Source organism: Branchiostoma floridae, chromosome 3 (assembly GCF_000003815.2).
Source record: "Branchiostoma floridae strain S238N-H82 chromosome 3, Bfl_VNyyK, whole genome shotgun sequence".
Taxonomy (NCBI): Eukaryota; Metazoa; Chordata; class Leptocardii; order Amphioxiformes; family Branchiostomatidae; genus Branchiostoma; species Branchiostoma floridae.
The window spans coordinates 14020252-14040113 of record NC_049981.1 but is presented as its reverse complement, the minus strand read 5'-3'; the positions used below and the strand labels follow the sequence as shown (position 1 = coordinate 14040113).

Genomic DNA, 19862 nt, shown 5'->3' with positions numbered 1-19862 from the left:
TAAGATGAGTAAAAAACGATGGCAACATACGATGCAGACATAAGGACACTTGCAAATGGCAACATTAGGGTCACCCATAATCAATGGTCTGATAACAACGTCCAATGTTGATGAGCAACTGATAGGATAGAATGTGGTGCAGCTAGCTGTTTGGCACAAATATACACAGCCCGAGAATTTAACCCAACGCTGTTATTGTGGATGTTAATGAAGTGTGCAAAACGACTTTCTTAAGGTTATTCTAATTAAGAGGTTCATTCAAAGGTACAAGTCGGGGCATAAAAGCACTGTCGTTTTGAGTCCAATTAACTGAATATGAAAGCTGAGTTAGCCTATACTACGTCATAAGATACGTTTTGTTGTCATTTCTTCTGTTTGTGGCAATTTGGGCAAGGTGGGTGGGAAGGAAGAAATACACAGATTAAGGTCTTTGATTCCAAAGGACATTCAATACATACAAGAATTTAAAAATAATAATTCGACCACACCTGTCGTTGCTTTTCGAAAATATACAAAATATTGGACGGGGAATTCAGACAGACATGGCGTCATAATCATGATATTTGGAGGAAATTGAGATGACGACATCGGACATGGATATTACAGAAATTGTGAAAACGTACAGTGAGGGGGAACAACTTTGAAGAGCCCCCCTCCCCACTCCGATCAAAAGTGCATCTCGGTTGGGGCATTACCCATCTTTCGGCAGGGACGTAGAATGGGGGTTCCGTGTTGGAGGAGGTGCCTCCAGCATGTTAAAGGGAAGGGCTAGCGACCCCTCCCTGTAAAATTAACGTACCCTGCTATAGACAGAGCAAGGAACAATAATTAGGACAAAAGTGATGATAATCTTCGATGAACTTGCTTAGTTTGTTTCCCTATGTACATTCCTTTACTTAATGAGCTCATAAACCTAAAAGAGAAGTTAGTCCTCGACTGAGTAATACATCTAATTCCACTGCAAATTCTTTAAAACCAAGGGGTAAATGCTACAAGATCTTTGTTTATCTCAGCCAAACTCGGGCTAGTCGGAGTGTACACTAACTACATTAAATTGGACGCGCTGGAATTCTTTAGTTCCAAGGCTTTTGGAACGAGACCAGCATGTGTAGTCTGGACTAAGGGGTATCGTGAAATCAATGAGTCGTCCAGAATGCTAACCATACTATCACACGTTACTGTTCCAACAGAGGGACGGTCTTGTATCAGACGGCTTTTTGGCAAACACTGGCATTTTTTGCTCGTTAAACTTGGCCCGCAAGCTATTGTACGGATCACTGTGAGAGGGACCCGGTGAACCGCAATCAGTCTAAATAGCTGGCGATGGAAAAGTGCCCAGACAACTTCGCCTTTGTCAGGATACGGAACGTGAGAGATCGTGCAACCTTACGAGTCTTACGCGCAGTCATTTTCGTCGTATGTAATCGTACGATTTTGATGCCATAGTGCTTTCAATCAGGCTGTGACAGAACCATGCACCGCTGGGTAGAATCTTGACAGCCACAAGACAGCTGAAATTTGTACAACACATGCACGACTGTAGTATCCCAAGAATGCGTCTAGTTTGCGATCGTACGATCATCGTACGACGACTGTGACCCGGGCCAAGGTTACGTAAATAACGTTATCGAACATTTTCGACTCATCAACGACACAGGGCTGTGTGGAATGGGTCTTCAGTGACCCTTTGATACCTGTGTTTAGAAAGTAAACAATCAAAGATCATGAAAGATTACTGCATGAAGCTTGCTTCTAGTGAAATCACGTTCCATCAAGTCACTACGGCTCTTCTTTCATCAGGCAGTTTACCAGGCCTTTTACCAGGCCTCCCAGATGGCCACAGCTTTGACTATCGCGTCTGTTTTTTCACACCAACTCATCGAAAGCACTTCAGACATTATCTCCGAACACATTAATATATTTGCGGTATTCCTCTTGTCATCACATATCAGGCCAGTTCAAGTAGAGCCCTCAAACACTATTTGAAAGTCCAGAGGAACACGTTTGGTGATGCCAAGAGCTCTAAATTACTTCCACACTTTGGAACAGCGTCAAGAGTTGTTTGGTTTTGTTGTATCTGCCACTGTTGGTTAGATACAGAAAATGATCGATACGAGTCACTATTGGTCAGGTACAGAAAACGATTGATACGATATAACCATGGTCCTTATTGGTTCGAGCAAGTTATATTCTCCGAATGACGGCCACATTAGCAAATCAGAATGTGCACTCTAGATTCAGCCTGCCCGGAGACTCGAATCCGAAAAAAAACGCTGTTATGGGGATTTTACTACTTTTTTCCATCGGCCTCTCTAAATGTTCGACTAGATAATCATAACATGACGCAATCGGTTCCCACCAATATAACGTGTTCCAACTGCAAGAACCATCATCATCATAATTATTATTATTCATATCGTGAAGAACCATGAACAAATGTCTTGGGCATAACATATCAACTGCCGGCGTCAAATTATAAAAAATTATAGATTGCGTAATAAAGCATCACAATGGAAATGGGTTTAGATATGAAAATCATGATTATGCAGTACATTGGTTTGTTTCGAGAAAAAATACGGACATCTCTATGTGATTATCACCCGTTTTTGCCCCCTTATAAAAATTAGCACGGAGACATACGATCCGCACCCATCCATCTTCGTTAGCATACGTGCGGCTCGCTGGGTAAACGGTTGTGTTTTCCTCGCGGCATCTCGCAGCTATATAGGGTCATGGCACAAAATTCCAACTAGCCACTCCAAGTCAAACAGCATCCAGCAATACTTCATCCAACAAACAGAACTACTTCCATCTCAACGTTACAACTCTTATAGCTTCTGTGTACATGTCCGTCCATTTATAACTTGTGCTTGTTTTAGCCTGTCGTACTACATGTTGTATTTTGAAAGCATTACATAAACGTCGTGGTCACAAAAGCTTAAGTAGTTCAGAAAAGCTCATTGATTGGTAAACTTTGGTGTGGTTCAAGCGTAAACATCACGAAGGTGATACAACCGGTTTAGCATCGCTTAAAGTAGTTAGTGTACGTCCAAAACTGTGCCAAACGAGGGAATTTGTAAGCAGTATCTTAGATACTAGAAACGTATTTTGTGTAATCTCTATTTAGTGCTCTGTCATTTAGACCTCTACCAAGAGCATTGGGCAACTGAAGCCTGGTTGGGTTGGGTTTTAACGACGATATAAGACAACACTTTGAACGCGTGCAAGCATTTCTTGGTTCAATGCCTCGCGTTTGATGGACTCTTCACTTGACCAGCCATGTTGGCCCGTTCTAAAACCTGTCAATCCAGACGAAACCTGATTTTTGGACAGAGCTGGTGAAAATATGGTCTTTATTAGCTGGGAGTCATGGGCGTGTACAGCGTGCCATTCCCGCCACAACTTATCACAGACCGGTGATCAAATGTGGTTTCCGAGAGGCTCCGAGTGGTGCTGCTTTTGCTCAGAATGGGCGAAAGGATGGGAAGGGAGTAGGCTAGGGGTACTGGCTGTATATCCTTATTTCATCACCCGGACATTACAGTCTTGGCGTTTCGTCACAAAGATGTTCACGAGACTAACGTCAACAACTATTACGTGAAAATCTGTATTCGGTGAACCGCCAAGGCAAAGTGCAAAAATATATACACTGTATGTTTGTCTGTGAGTTCAGTTCACACACTGAAAACACCAAAACTACGTATGGCAGCTCTTTCTAACACAAAGGGGTAAGAGCATTGACCTTTTCCCACCTGGTGTTAGGTGCTTTTACGGAGAACTTTGTTCTGTTGTGAGGGGAGACATTGGTGGTCCCTGTAAGCATCACTCTAACTCTGTCTAAGTCAGACTAATTTCCACTGTGAACATTTCATGTCACGCAAAGGGAAGTCCATGAGAGTAACATACTGCTGAATGATATACACAGGCTAGGTCTGTGTGGGCTACCACGAAAACTCTGCAAGTGCAACTCGTCACAACTGAGTGAAACCTTTTCTAACCTTTGGAATTTAACTCCGGTCTGACTTCATCCAAATTTAGCTACATCACCGGAGACGAATTAGCTGTAGTTGTGATCGATGTATATTTGCTTTTGTTGGAGCCCATTCAAGTTGTTCAATTGCCCTTTACATACTCAAAGTGCACTGTCAAACAAAGTCTGCCGAAACCGCTGAGGGTGAGCAATAGGTGGAACAGCCGGAAGACATTCCAAGTCCCTCCCTCCCTCCGGATATTTGCTCGTTGCCAGGGGCAACTGTCTAGACTTCTGATTGGCTAATAAAGGAAGAGCACTCACCTCAGGGCAGTCGCAGGACGAACTTTTCTTTCTAGAAAATTGAGCATTTGCTGGAAAGAAAAGAGAAAAAGATTATCGAAGCGGACAACGATTAAGTCCGACATGGATTTCAATTAGAAAAACATTCTTATTGAGAAAGTTTTCAGATGGTTGTCGTAACTTATTTCTTAATGGAGCAAATAAATGAGAATGCATAGTCCAACCCGGTACCCGCGGAAGATATTTGCCTTTGACAGTTTAAAAAGACATGTTCATTTGGATATGTCTGGAAAAGTCTAGATGTCCCTATTTATTTGTGCTAATCAGTTACATATGTCGCCCCGAGACAGCGACACAATGATTTATTGTGGTTTTGCCTCCGCCTGTAAACAAAGCCTGATCTATATTTGGGGAAAGGATTCCGAAACACTTACCATGTACAACTAATAGTAGGAAGATGGCGAGGTGTATCCTCGTCGCGTCCCATAACGTCCCCATGGCCCTGTGATGGAGGGGACAGTACACATGTCAAGGTCAACAAAATGGCGCCCTGTCTGTCAAAATAGAACATCCCACACTCTGATCATGAATGTCTCACACATTCCTGCGCAAATGTAGCATATGGTTCCCAGGCTAGAACTTGTTTGGTGTGGAACTGATTTGGCGGTGGTACCTGCTATGTTTCTAGTCTTATACGATCAGACAGCCGACTCCGCGAACGATCAGAAATCCAGCCAGCCTGTTTCCATCCGGAGAGAGAGTCCAGCCCCGCTTGTACCGCGGTGTTCGGTTTCCTCACTTGTAATTAAATCCAAATAAATTGCGGTGTTCGTTCGTCCCCCTACCCGACTGGTGCACTCTAGGCACAGCGCCAACAGACCAGTTCTAAACATCCCGCCACAAACCATCAGAAATATTAATAGATCATAATTCGGCACAGAAACAGATGCAAATGTAGACATTTGTCAATAATGAAAGGTCAGGTACAGAGCTAGAGGTTGGCCATAAATCACAAGTCACCCGTTTGGTTTTCCAAACTGTCCACAGGGGAGGGAGGTTACATATTAAAACTCTATGAGCCATTCACGCGCGTTACAAACATGAGGTATTATCAATTTGTCAACACTGAGGGAAAGAGGAGTGAGAAAACAAAACTTTGATGGGGAAAAGGTGAGTGCGCGAGGTGGGGTTGGTGGTTGGGGCAGGCGGCCGCGCCAACATGTGGCGTTTCATCTGTTTCGCGTTATCAAGGTTAGAATTCCGTAATTCCTCATCCCAACCACCCCGCGGCACATTACGGCTGGGATTTCTAGAATCCCTCTATTCAATCGAGCTCCCTTCTCCAATCTACTGGACGATTTCTCTTGCGATTGCTCCGGGAAAGGGATTACTGCAAGGAGCTTGGAGATAGTGAAAGTGTTTACTTGTGAAGTACTTTCTCTAGCTCTCTACCACATGTGGCAGTGCAAGTCGCAGACACACACACGCATAGCAAAAAATCAACAAAGCAGAACGCAGAGACTTACCCGTCTAACTTTCTACAAGCCCTGGAAGACGGGAAACTAACACTATCTCCTGGCCGTTGCGGTTATTCTCATCAAGTAGTCCTGGAAGATTCTTGGCGGGGAAACAAAGAAAAGAGAAAGTGAGTCCTTCCAGAGAACGAACGTCTGTTTCTTGGCAAGTGGTGCGCGGTTTTCTTTCAGGGGGAAGTCGCTGCGAACCACGTCAAATTCGTCTCAACTCTCCCCTGGCAAGTATCTAGATCTACTGATGAACACTCGGATAAGGTTACTTCATCTTAAGCTTCCTTTCAATAACTTTTGCCTCTCTTGGAAATCCCTCCAAGTCAAAGGCGGAGTGATGGAAAAAGTAACACTTGGTAGTGGCTTAGTGTAGGTTTTACTGCTTGTTGACTTTCTCTCTAGGAACATCAGCCCGGGTTTTGAGGTGGGACACAAATGCAAACACCCCATGCGAGGAGGGTCACATACCGCCCCAGAAAAGAGCATACGAAAATATTCCTCTAGATCCCATAGCTTTGCGGGATGTGCGGATAAGAAAGAGATGTCGGTACTTACAAATTCGCAGAGCTACGCCTCGCTGGTGAGCTCGCAGAGACTCTAACGCATCCTCCGCCAGGAGTTCTGAAGCGATGCGGTAGTTATTCCAAGCGGGGTAGGACCGAGATGCTCCACAGTGTGCGGCGGTTACCAGTCTGCGGCCGTCTCGTCTATCCGAGCGGCGCTGTAGCCAACCTGGTCCTGAAAATGGAATGTACCAACTCCTGCGGGCAGGGGAGGGGCAGAGTCAATTCCCTCCAGACGCCTGTCCCAGTGAGATGTTCGGGGTTTTCTCTTTCTCCCGACGGCTAGTCGAGACGTCCCGGGACGCCTAGAACAGATGTAGACACGTGAGTCAGTTTCCGCCCTGGCGGAAGACTTGTCGGCGATGTCTCGGAGGGAACTTCAACCTTCCACGGAGATGTACCGAACGTCAAGTCGTCGTGAAACCCAAGCAGTGTCTGTGTGTTTATGTGTGACGGGCGGGACACATAGATAGCTTCACTCGCCCGTTTAGAACGTCTTTGTCTACCCACTGTCACTGCGAGCCTTTTGCCATCTGTGCAGCAAATGGAATGGCCGAATGACAAACATTTTTCCTGTCAAAATATTGGCACAGAAACGGTGGTTTTCTTGTTGCCTGTTACATTAGTACCGCCCTAGATGCAAGACGGAAAAGTAATCCGTCGCGTTTTAACTATTACAGATGTCGCAACCTACAGTGTATCTTGATTTAAGATTATACACGTGTCTAATCTTAGGGAGCTATAAGTGGGCCCAGGGTACCCCTATGTTTGTGGGGGTCGGTCGTCCTATGCCGCCCGGGTCCGCTATCGGATGACAGAGCCTCGTTGGTTCAGTTGGAAATATTTGCCAGTCGCGATTGGGGTGATGTTAGGTTTCCTCATAACGTACAGGGGTCTGCTATACGGTGATGCCCCAGCACTATCAGGGGATCGTCCAGAAAGTACCAACGGAGATCAGCAACAAGGATGAAGGAATGCAATGAAAAAACGTTTCCATATTCGATTGTGAATTTCAACAACACTATAGAAATAGACAAAATGAACAATGGCAATACTTAAAAAGTACAAAAATATTTGCAATTATATTACGCTACAAAATGACCTGTTTTATGTATTATGATTATGTATTTATTACATTCTCTGTACAATGTTTTGTGAATGATAATAAAGTTTCTTTTAGAAAATTTAAAGTTTCTTCCAAAAAAATTTAAAAGTCTTACCTTGTGAAGTTTTGTAAGAGCTACACTACTCTACTTTACTCTCAGTAAATAACAATGCCAAATGCATATAATCTTCATTCAGACACAACTAATTCAAGGTTTTTGAACCAACCAAAAGGCTAATAAAGTTGTGATTTACAAGGAAGCTACGTTAGGTCATCCAGGGTGTGTGTATTATCTGAGCGCTTGGCTTTGTTTCTCTTCGACTATAGATAAGAAGATTAAATCGACATTAAAATAAGTGCTCCAGATAACTCAAGGAATACCACGCCTCGTCTTGCGTTATATGATGGTTACCATGCCCATATCATCTCCCAACCGTCCCCATAGCTCATCTGATAGTAAAAATTTAGTTTACACTGTTGATTATGAGAAATTCGTCCTTCGGAGTTTGCTGGTCGTTCCTGTTGACAAGTTCATTGTAATGCCAAGGTCAGATGACAAGGAACGTAGCACTAGCAGTGAAAAGAAGAGATTTATTTCCGATTATAGGCGACTGGTACTCTTTGTAAGAACCCCGTTAGGTGTTTATGCATCGTGCGTTGAAAGGCTACTTTAGTGAAGTTTAGTAGGAGTGGATATCTCCACCCACCTGTGCCTACTTGGTGGGATTAGCCTACGATTAGTAACACCGGAAGGCAGCTGTAAAATCTAGGAATCAATTGTCAACAAAGTGGTGACAAAGCCGCTTGGAGACTCATAACCTCTCGTTTTGCCTGGCCATTAACTTATCATTAACTTTAATTGGCTCTCAGGAGATGTGAGCGCCGCGCGGTCGCTATGGTGACATGATATACTAGCACGATGAGGCCGCCCCTGTCCGCTCAGGCCATTCGTGTCGCGAAACTCGAAGCTAAGCATGGCTTTCACGCAGAGTTCTTCACGTCCAAGGTCGCACCTGGCATATCAATGTCTGTGGACTCTCTGTCTATGTCAGCCCGACGAAAAGTCAAGTTTCACACGACACTTCACTTGTGAAGCCAGCCGCGCGCGCCGTTCGTTGCTAGGACACACTGGCGGGCGGGAGTTCACACCACCAGGCATTGATATACTTGTCTCCACGTTGGTGCTAATAAATGGGGCGGTCTTTATTAGGAGGAAACAGAGCCAGGAGATACTGACAGAGGGGGTGGTTCGTTTGATGTTCCTGATAATTTCGGCAACATGAACATCGGTGTCGTCCTCGTGCACTAGGACAACTTCGCCAGTTATTACGGAGAAGAAAATGTTTTAGAATTGTGCGAAGATGGTCTACGTCATGCCGGAAGTCTCGGTGCGTGTTTTTCTTCCTCGTTGCTCAGGAATATTTGTATCTTAAGGATTCCAAAGTCGTCACTGTGTGGAAAGAAGATGCCCCTGTTGTCATGATTGAGGGTCTGCGCCTAAAGCTGCTCTTTGGACTCCACTTTCTCCGCAGGGTTGTGTGATGTCTCAAGTCACTTCCTGTGTGTTCTGAAGACTCAAGACACTTTCTAAGAGGAAGCCGCAAAGAGAAAGCATGTCTGGTCAACGATTGTCTGAAGCTATACAGATTTACCAGGTATTTCCTAATCTACTGGCTTCCTTGTAGATCTTCCCAATTTGCTGCAAAACTTTTCCGGAGAATGCAAATCCCTTTCCCCTCAAGATGGCGCCTTTCTCTTCTTGGCATTTTCTTCTCTAGTCGGAGAATGGCTGGCATGTCCTTATGACCGACCAAGTCAGGGTGGATTTTCCACCTCAGTGGTTTTAAATGTACCCAACGGAGTCAGTACAGAGGAAACTAACGAGGCAAGGACACGAAGAGGATTAAATGTGCTTACTTTTGTTTACATAGAGGACGGGACGCCCGGAGTAATCAACTAGTATGAAACACCTGATGAACTCTGACACTGTGTCGGTACCACGGTTTCAATCAACGAGGACTGATCCTGATGTCTCATACTTACTTCAGTTATAATTCGAACCATTTTCCTGGAATGCAGACGGTTCAAACCGGTCATCAACATACCAATTACCGCGTGGGATTTCCTTCCCAGACCCAGAAATGCACCCTGACCACCATGCTTTGTGGACACACGCGTTTGCCATATGCGTGGCTCTACACCACGGTAGAGAAGTCTGTGCCTTCCCCATCCCTCCCTTCTCCCAAGCCAGAGTATAAGTAAACACAATGTTTGTTTATTTGCTTTCATAGTGACCGGACCTCCGCCTTTGTAAACACTACACGCTGGTGAGACGTGCTGTACCCATGGAAACCGTAGCCGTATCCATAACAACGACGTCTTCTGACATATTTCAATGTCCTCAGGTCCAAATTTAGGCGCACGGTGGATGGAGGTACAGCTCTCTGTCACTTCAAGGTTGTTCTCTCCTTCACAGCAGTGTTGTATGGACAAACCAACCGCAGTGCTGTTCGCAAACTCAGGCGAGAAATGTCGTTAGAACGACGGTAAATTCCATACGGGACCGTTAGCACAGCTGACGCATGGAAGGTTTGTTTGAATCCGGCTGCTCGCTCAAACTTCACCGCATAGCGAGAATTGTCAGATGTGTATGTCGAGTGGGAGAGTGACAGTGAGTTGCTCTAGTTCTGTCCGTCTCCAAGGTTTGTTATAGACGAGAAAGGCAAATAAACACAGCTTCTGTATCCTCCATTCGGCCATGCAGTCGTGATTTGTTCAAAGTTCTGAATGAATTCTGGAAACTCAGTCCTGGAACTCAAAAGAAGTCATTAATAGAAATAACACTGAGATAAAATTATCGTTTCTAGGCTATAGCGTGGTATATGCGAAGTCCCACACCAGTAGGCCAGTGCTCGGAAAACCAGGTTAACACACTCCCAGACTGCACATGCTACAGCAGTGACCCATGCGCGGCGTCTATGATCGAATGGGGGGATGGAAATGCCCGAAATACTCTGGCTGGTGGTCCGTACTAAGTGCCAAATAACATCAGTGATGATAGCTATTGTCTTGAACCCGTAACCCTGTTATAAACGCAGTCTTGGTTCAACTCCAAGCCACCGCAATGTGGTATCTGTATGGCGTAACTGATCGAGTGTTTCACTCTGTGATGGACAAATCGGCCATCGGTATTCATGGGACCACTGATAACATTTGACGATTTCAATCGACAAGTAATGAACGGTTATCGTCAATGCAAATGTTTTCTTCGTGATTAACCGTCTATGATTGTGCCGACTGTTCTAACTATAGGGACCGTACATTTGTAGGTAAGTAATGGTGCGGTCATATCGTGGCAGAACCAACATCCAGACAAGGATGTAAGACAGTCATGAAGACAAAGTTTATGGTTGTTGTGCTGAGGGCATTCATGCTTGGAATTGTCGTGCATAATTCGCACGAAATTCAGCTGTCTTTTTACGGAAAAGGTTAAATCTTAGATCCTTGTCTGTGGATATTCTGTCAAAGCCTGCTGGGAAATTCTAAGAGATCAATGCCCTACGACAACCTGCGACAAATATACCCCACCATAACGTGTATTGGTCCAAATTGCATCATACGTCATCCCTGTGGTATGCGCACCTCCCAAAATTACACGTTATGTGGATATGAATGGCGTGGGGTCGCGACCCGACAAGACTAACAATCATATCTCTCCACGGTCGCATCAAATTTCACTTGATGTTCCGACGTATTGCTACGATGTCACGAATTTCTGAAGGAACTAGCGCTGTGATTGATATCATTACTGTATCTATATAGTCGGTAGAATCGCGCTTCGGCATAAACACGTCAGTTTCGTAGGCACTCTTCGCAGCTGCCTACATTTAACCTTTGCAAATCTAAATCCAAAACGTTTTAAAGCTATATAATGGTGATACCCCTACTACACTTGGTTACAACGAGTTCCTCTACGATAGGTACTGTAGTATTAAAAAATGCTGAAATCCTGGCTTGATAATTCGGATTCTGGTCACTGAAATTGAAAGCGAAATAAGAGTACAAAAGTCAAGAAAGTAAACTAGAAGCAAAACAAACGTAAAACGCAGACAATGAAAGTGAAAGGATGAAGACACAACCAAACTTCAAAGTTTCCCGACGAAAATAATTGCTCAGGACAAATTAGGATGCAAGTCTAGCTAAAACGGCTTGCAGACATTGACCGTCAGAATCAAGCAAACGACAAGACAAAAATACAGTATGTCCAAAAGAAAGCTCAAATCATCTTCACTTGGTACCGTGTGAGGTGCAAGTTTCAGAGATGTAATCCAATTCTATACTAAACTGCACAGACAGATCTAGAACCGTATGTTCAGTTATGTGTGTACCGTTGCTATGTGTGTTGGCATGGTGACGCCCTCCGGTGTTCACGGTCTTTTGCTATGTGAAATGTACCCCATAACATCACCCATACAGGGGGTAGACATTTTACAAAGAACAGCATCGCATCTGTTGTCAACATGGGGTTTGCGATTTGGCAAGATGACCTTTAAAAAGGTTACTAGAAGCAAAACGCCGTATCAAGAAGAAAGCTGAAAGGTTTAAACCAGACAACCATAAGTGAAGCACATCTGAACTTCGGACGTGTGACTCAACGTGTATTTAAACAGCCCTACCCTCTTTCACACTATCGCTCTATTATTCATTTCATCTGTTCTTCTTCCTTTCTTTTTGTTTCTTGAAATTTCCTTAAATTCTATTTTTCCATCCTCTTCTTACTTCTGTTTCCATTCTTTTCTCAGCCTCTCTTCCGCATTCCTTCCTTCCTTTTTGTCTCTAAACTTTTATCATGGGCTGTAGCTTTGTATGTATATCTCACGAGGATGCCCCTGTTATGTTTGGGTTACAGTGAGTTCCGCAGTAGACTCTCATGCCAGGTACAAGGAGCGATACAACAGTACTAGTATTGTGAGTCTTTCTCAAAGCGCCCTTTACGCTCCCTTTCCACACTGGAGGCTACGACCGCTGACCGATGGAAGATTTTACAGATCGCTTCATAGGGAATTCCAGAATTCTATAAATAACGAACAATTTTGTTACGTTTGATGTGTTTTTCTGTCTTTTAAATCACATCTTTAAATCTTGCATCATCGTACAATCATGATGTCATGAATCCAACTTTGATCACTGTGTGGTCTCTGAACGATTGCAGACGATTGGAAAGGAAGAACTGGGTCAGTGAGCAAAGTTGCCCAGCCTATAGCGACCTAGTTGTGAGTTTCCCTTGTAGGTCACAGTTAGGAGTCCCGGGTTCTATTCCCAGACTGCCAATTTGTACAAAGGGTCTTCCATCATCCAGTGTCACCCTCACCAACCCTGTCATTAGAAACAAACGATCGTGTGTTTGACCGTAGTAACTTCCGCGTTGGAGGCAATCCTCAAAAATCATTATAAATATTTTTCATGTGAACAGGGTCTTAGTAAGTTTTGTTCCCTGGAGCAAATATTGAGTGAGTGTTCATCCGTTTATGTTGCATGTTGCCATTGTCAGCCAACTGTAGATTCAATATCCTCATCAGACTAGCCTGGATGCCAGGACCTACATAGGCCATATTGAGATCGGACTGGGGGTCTGGCTATCCAGGCTATCATCAAACTTCAATGCTTCACAAATCTAGGGGATTGCTTCATACTCCTCGCTCATTCTACTTCTAAATCAAACCAATTGAAACGGCTGTCCATTCTACACTGCAGTCGTAACGATCAGTAACCAAGTAACAGCGGCCAGCTTGATCTAGTTTTCCCAGTCGCCTTTCCCAGAGGCTACGGTTCTCTACCTCAGGTCATTGACCTCTCTGTTAACAGGAAAGAGGTCTTCGTCTCCTAAAGGCCAGATCAATACAAATTTACGGATGACACGTACCCGTGCATAGATCTCTGTCTGATTTCGAAAAAAAAAACATTGGAAATCACCAGGTTTTTCCCTTCCGACGATGGTCCATATGATAAGAAAATGTAAAAATCGGAATCTATGTCAAGTGGTAGACTTGCAGTCTTTCTAGAAGTGACGATGGTGTCGTGAGGTAATCATGCGACTAGTATAGATAGAGGGAACCATTGAGGCAGTTGCAGAAGTGGCACCAGTGTTGTAGCGTAAAACTTTAGAGGATATTTCCTCCCACTGTGACGACGCACTTGACACTATGGAGTTGTGTAGTCTCTTTGGCTCTTTTCGTCTCGGGAGACGGTCAACAGCTCAGTCTGGGCCTCAGTCAGTTACTGGTTACTGGTTGTGTAGTAGAGAAATGACACACACGGCATTGAGTGTAGTTATATTGATCTAGGGTACTACACTAATGTCACTTTTTGCACTTTTTCAATTCAGGAATAAAAGGCTTGTAATACCATGCTTTGTACCTTCAATTCTTATTACAGCGTGACGTGTGTATTCCTTACCATGTTGTATTTCGTGCTCACACATTGGATTTGTAGTATGTAGGGATGACACCCATAAGATTTACTTCCTGTGGCATGGGATTCCTCCTTCACACACTTGGCCAGTTTCTGACACAGATGTCGGATTACGAAGACAGACGGTCGGGAAGTCCCGAGGCTCAACCTTGTGGTAGATCCTATCACGGAAAGGCCTAGATTCTCTGACCTTTGACATGCCTTTGGCTTTAGGGTCACGAGGGCAACCAAAGCTTGTTGGGAGGCATTTGGAGAAATGTGTTAGAAAACTTACATCAGTGACAGCGGAAGTGAAAATGGGTGATCGCCTGAATAATCCTGAATGCCTGGTCGACGGTTGCGACGAGGTCTTGTTTTTCATGGTGACAGGGAAACTGCAACGCGATTGCTCGACCGGGCTCAAAGTGAGAGCTGCTTCGGCATGTTCATTGAAAAATGCTGTTGCCCTCAAAACGTCAAGACATATTTGATGAACCAGAGATCTAGCACATGATGTTCACAAATTCATCGACTATGTGCAATTTCTATAGTCACGACATGATGAAAAACACGTACGTGTGAGTTATGAATGAAGTAGTTAGATGAGTAGTTGGATTTATACAGCCAGTACAGAACGAGAACTATAGTGAAAGTGACGATAATAGAAGGAAACTTCATTGCTAGACGGTACTGACAGTAGTTGAGGAATAAGTTCCTTGATACAATGTGGCCATGGCCAACCATCTCACTATTCAATATGACAAATTCATGCTGCTTGATGAAATTTAGGTGTTGAAATTTAAAAGAAAAAGGATGTGTAAGCATTGAATGGTGGCAGATCAGTGATCGGTCATCGTTCATGATCAATGCAGACACATCAGTTTTTGAAATTCAACACCTGTCTCTGCACATACCTTCTTCAGCATTCCAAGAAACACGAAGCTCTATCTGTAAATGGACAATCTCAGACAACATATGAAAAATACGGTTGGGTTAGGTGGTTGATTTGATTGTTCTTTTTATCTAAGCCGACACCACTGAACTGGCATGGATCTGTAACGTGTTGTACTGAGTGATGGAGACACATGATGACATGACCTTGGCCACGGCAGTTCTCAGGATGACAACACAAACGAAAACAGGCACTGACCAGCATACTGGACATACCCGTGTCCGACAGTACTTGACAGTGAGTGGTGCTGATCAGTAAAGATGGTTGACCGATGTGGCTTGAGGCGTTGATGTCAAGTTTAACGGGAAAGCTGTGAAACATCATCGTTATCAGTGCACAGTACTCACGGATGAGTGATGTGCATAGATAATAAAGAACAAAGGTGAAGATAAAAGCGTGCCGTCCACTGTCAACATAGTACTACAATGACTAGAATAGGCGATTCCCACAAGAATCAAGAGAACAGTTTATCATCCAGTTTATCAAACGTGATGTACAAATTGTTTGTGTTTATCAATTGTATATGTCTGTGTTGTTTTCTTGTTTGGCTGCGTATTCTATACAATAAAGGCACCCTTACTGCCGTCTTCTTTTTCAATCATCATCATGCCTAAAGGCGCACTCTCACTGCACTTGCGTCAAGCTTGCGTCACTGCGGGGGTGCGTTCACTGCTTCACTGTGTTGTTATTTTCTCAGTTTTTTAAAATAATTTAGATATTGCGTAATACGTAAAAAGATAACTTAGAAGACAACAAAATACACAAAAAATTCATTCTTTATCTCTGAGATTCGTTGAGTTCCTTTTGAACCCCGCACTGACGCAATCTTGACGCAAGTGCAGTGAGAGTGCACCTTAAGTTGCGTGTGTTGTCGTGCTTAATGCCACCGATTTGTCCCTTCGTGTAATTATCAAAACAAAGTCTACAGAGGCAGGTGTTCGATTTGTTTGCACTATTTGATGTGAAAAGGGGAAAAGAAAAACTTAAATTTACCTATATCATTACGTTTCGAAATGTTAAATTGTCGCAATGAAATTGGGGGTATCACTGAAAGTAAGCCCTTGTTTGGATAAGGATCATGGGGAAACATCCGGTTTATTTCAGGAGATATCTATATGGCAATTTGAATTTTATGCTCGACCTTGTCCATAGACGGAACACGTGATTGGCCGTTTGAAAATAGACCTGTCGACTGTCCAGACAAAATGGCGTCGGTGGTCATAAAACTGGCGCAGGTCAAGTAGCTGGGATGATTGTAATGATCAGTATTCCAAAATGAAGTAAAAATGCACCACGCCTGATATTTGACCCGTTATTTGCACATCGTCAAACGTCAATTTGAGAATGTCTGTATCACTTTTCTTGTTTCAGGTTGCTTAGATGACAAGTGCGGAGTGTTCTGTGTTCTACACGTCCTCTCTCTCTCTCTCTACACGTACTAGTTGGACTCATTTGCATAATCAATGTCTAATGATGTTCACCCGTACATAACTTCCAATTTCCACTAGTAAGAAATTCCCATCATTTACCACAACTCGATTTTAGCATTTTTAATCAATTATGCAAATTAGGTCTTCATCTGCATATGTTTTGCATTCTTATCTTTATCAGCGTTCTTCTCTGTCTTAAGTTACAAATGTTTCATGATGGAATAGTCCTACGATGGAACAAAGCGGTGTGCAGTGAGAGGGCACATTTACTCTTGGCCTCAAGAGCTATATACCTCTCAAAAATCATAGCCAAGGCATGTCCAGAACAATAGACATCGAAGCCGGAAGTTCCACTGCAGTACCGGAATAAGCTGTTAGGTGGCCGAAAACCTAATCGTTTCCAGGTCTCATCAAGACCTACCCACATACCGAATACCAGTGCAATCCATCCATCTAGACGTTCTCGAGTTATGCTGTTCTTCTACGATCTTCTACAACCGCACAGACGCTACCGAAAACCTACCCTTCTTGGCAAAGGTAACAAATGCTCCTGAAAAACATGTGGTTCTGAATGAATAACTTTGTTATCCGATCTTTCGCCAACCCGATGAAACTTTTCACGGACAGCGAAGACTAATTACCAAAGGTATTCAAAGGTTGGGAAATACTGTGTCGTTTATGGCTGGGTAGAATATGCAGCCGACATCTCATAATAAAACTTTTGATGCGGTAGTTTTGAATATTTTCTCGTGTTTTTAGGTTTTTACGGTCACTCTATCTAATATCAGTCAATATCTTTTGATGCTAAAAAAAGATTTCCATCCATTTTTGATCGACGTCATGTGTTGGTGGGAGGTCACCCACTATCGACCTCTGACCGCAATGATGTGTTTAATTTGGTAACAATAATGCATCAGTTACGACTATGGTCCAGAGCGGTCTCACTAAATACCGAAAACAACCGAAAACAACCGAAAACAACCGAAAACAACCGAAAACAACCGAAAACAACCGAAAACAACCCGTAAAATACCGAAAACAATGAAAACAATTTGATATCTACCGAAAACAACTCCATAAATACCGAAAATACCTCAATAAATACTAGTGGATTTAGACACGTTTATTGAATTTGCGGGGATTCAATTAGAAAATGTAGTGTTCGCGATGTTCGCAGTTGAAACAATGGGGTATGAGGGACCGAGCACTTTTGCGAGAGTTTTAATTAAGATCGGCGGTGAAGGGGTGGTCGCGAAAACCGCAGATATTAAGGAATTTGTTGTCCCTTTCTTGCCTAATAATGGAAAATTATACGGTATGGTGACAGCCATTTCGAGAATGTCGTCATGGAGATCAACAGGAATGTAGCAACTGAGTTCGTGTCGCCTGCATAGAGATGGACATGGAAGTGGCAATTGATTCAAGCTGTAGTTTTAATAACAAAGTTGGGACCCGCGAAAATCTAACGAATGAATTGAATGGTTTATCACGTCGTCGTTTCATACAGCAGCCTCCATTGGCTGAAATGAAGTATGATTTATGATCAAAAGCATACGAAAAGCAACAACGATACATACATGATCTAAACAATACAAACCTTGCAATATTCACAAGCAGAATATATGTATGCCTGCACGTCTAAACACTTATTGACGGAGGTAACACTTCGTCGTTGAGTTGGTCAACCAGGCCTGTAAGGCAGTGTGCTCTTCTGATATCTAGCGGTTCTACATTTGAATTGCGTTTTTTTTCTGGTATTCAGACGTCCTGAGATTCTTGCCATGGAAAATTATACGGTTTGGTGGCAGCCATTTCGAGAATGTCGTGGAGATCAACAAAAATGTAGCAACTTTGTTTTTGTCGTCTGTTGGATAGAGATTGATTCAAGCTGTAGTTAACAAAGCTGGGACCGAGAATTATACGACACGGTCCTACAGTTTTCATCAATATGGGTAAAAAATGCTTGATATAGTTATTACCAATTTTCTGGCGATATTCTTCGATCTGCACATGGGGGGATTCTTCCGTTTGCGTGAAGGCCATTGTAGAATTATAACATATTATGCTACCATGGCAAAGATTTATACTAAAAAAAACTATGCTAATGTTATCGATAATGCAGAAAAGAAAGATGCAACATTAACGTACGAGCTCGAGGTTGAAAATATTTTCAAGCCAGCAAAAACGAATCGAGAATTGTCTTTATATGGACCATTGATTAGCACAACTACAGGGATCTAAAGCAAAGAGCACGAGCGACAATTATTTTATTGTGTCAAGCGGACTGCAAGCACATATGCTGGTAGGTAGGACTATGCCGGCCATTCGGAATATTGTTATGTTTTGTACTCATATGACGGTGACCGCTCTATGTTCCGAAATCTCCATGTTCCGAAATCTCTATGTTCCGAAATCTCTATGTTCCGAAATCTCTATGTTCCGAAATGTCTATATAAATAGTTCCTGCAGCCTGTGATATATTATATTCCGATATACTACATGTATGCAGGCGGCAGTCGAAGTGAGCGATCGTTGGGGAGGAACAGCCTACATGTATCTAACACGGACCTTGGCAGCGTTTCATATTCTTAGATCAAATATCTTTGCCTTTTATTCTCATTTTATACAATTTGGGTGGACGAACTCCAAATCCATCGTAGTGTCAGACGAATTTTCGTCAAACTTGGGAAGCGCCATTTAGTGACCTGTAATGACCTCGCACCACCTTGATAGCATCGTATCGAAAATTTTTGACGAAGAATAAAAATATACTCTCATATTCATCAAAAATATATATTGATAACAAGTTACATAAACCAATAAATACATATAATGATGTATGCATACAAAGTAAACATTATTTTGAAATATACATATGCATACAAAGTAAACATTATTTTGAAATATACCTGCGATTATTCGCATTATACACGAGACCAGATAAATTGCGGTTAGAAAATTGTGCGTGTTTAGAAATGAAGACAATTTTCCGCTGAAATTTGCGATCGAGTTCAGATTCTGTTTCAGATAAACAGTTCAAAACCTCTCCATTGGCACAAGAGGGGAGTATTAGAAGAAGGTACATGATAAAACCAGAATTTGAATGTTTTCAGCACGGGGGACCACGCACGTGCACGCGACCGTCGGAATCGGGTCGGCGTTCAGGAAGGGTATCGGAACCTTAGTTTGTGGGCATGAGCTTAGTACGAGTTACTATAGACTTAAATACCATTCACGTTATATGTACATGATTATATATTTCGGAACATAGAGATTTCGGAACATAGAGATTTCGGAACATAGAGATTTCGGAACATAGAGATTTCGGAACATAGACATGTACCCCATATGACATGGCTTATATGACATGGCTTAAAATGACACCAGCAAATTACTGGCAGCTAACACGACCTTTGACCCTTTGGTAAGCCTACGTAAGAGGGTCACCAGAAAAGAGTCATTTATCTTTGACGAAAATTTAACGGAAGTTGAATTAAAACAATCAAAGTTACAGTTAGGCTTACAGTGAATAAAAACTGGTCTCGTTCGCATTTTGATCAATT

At 43.0% G+C, this 19862-nt stretch overlaps 1 protein-coding gene across 16 annotated transcripts in view; it reads right to left on the bottom strand.

The window, feature by feature from the left end:
* Positions 1–6970, bottom strand: part of LOC118412003 (collagen alpha-5(IV) chain-like) — a 66717-nt gene extending 59747 nt beyond the window's left edge. For 2 of the 16 annotated variants that reach the window (XM_035814574.1, XM_035814559.1), the window contains exons 1-4: positions 6355–6967; positions 5800–5890; positions 4708–4775; positions 4295–4344 (exon numbers count right to left, since the gene is read on the bottom strand). In XM_035814574.1, the coding sequence (XP_035670467.1) occupies positions 4295–4344; positions 4708–4771 (114 nt within the window). In that variant the 5' untranslated portion in view covers positions 4772–4775; positions 5800–5890; positions 6355–6967. Of the gene's footprint in view, positions 1–4294; positions 4345–4707; positions 4776–5799; positions 5891–6354 lie in introns of all 16 variants that reach the window. The other 14 variants (XM_035814557.1, XM_035814568.1, XM_035814563.1 and 11 more) reach the window with 13 other exon arrangements.
* Between the last annotated feature and the right edge of the window lie 12892 nt (positions 6971–19862).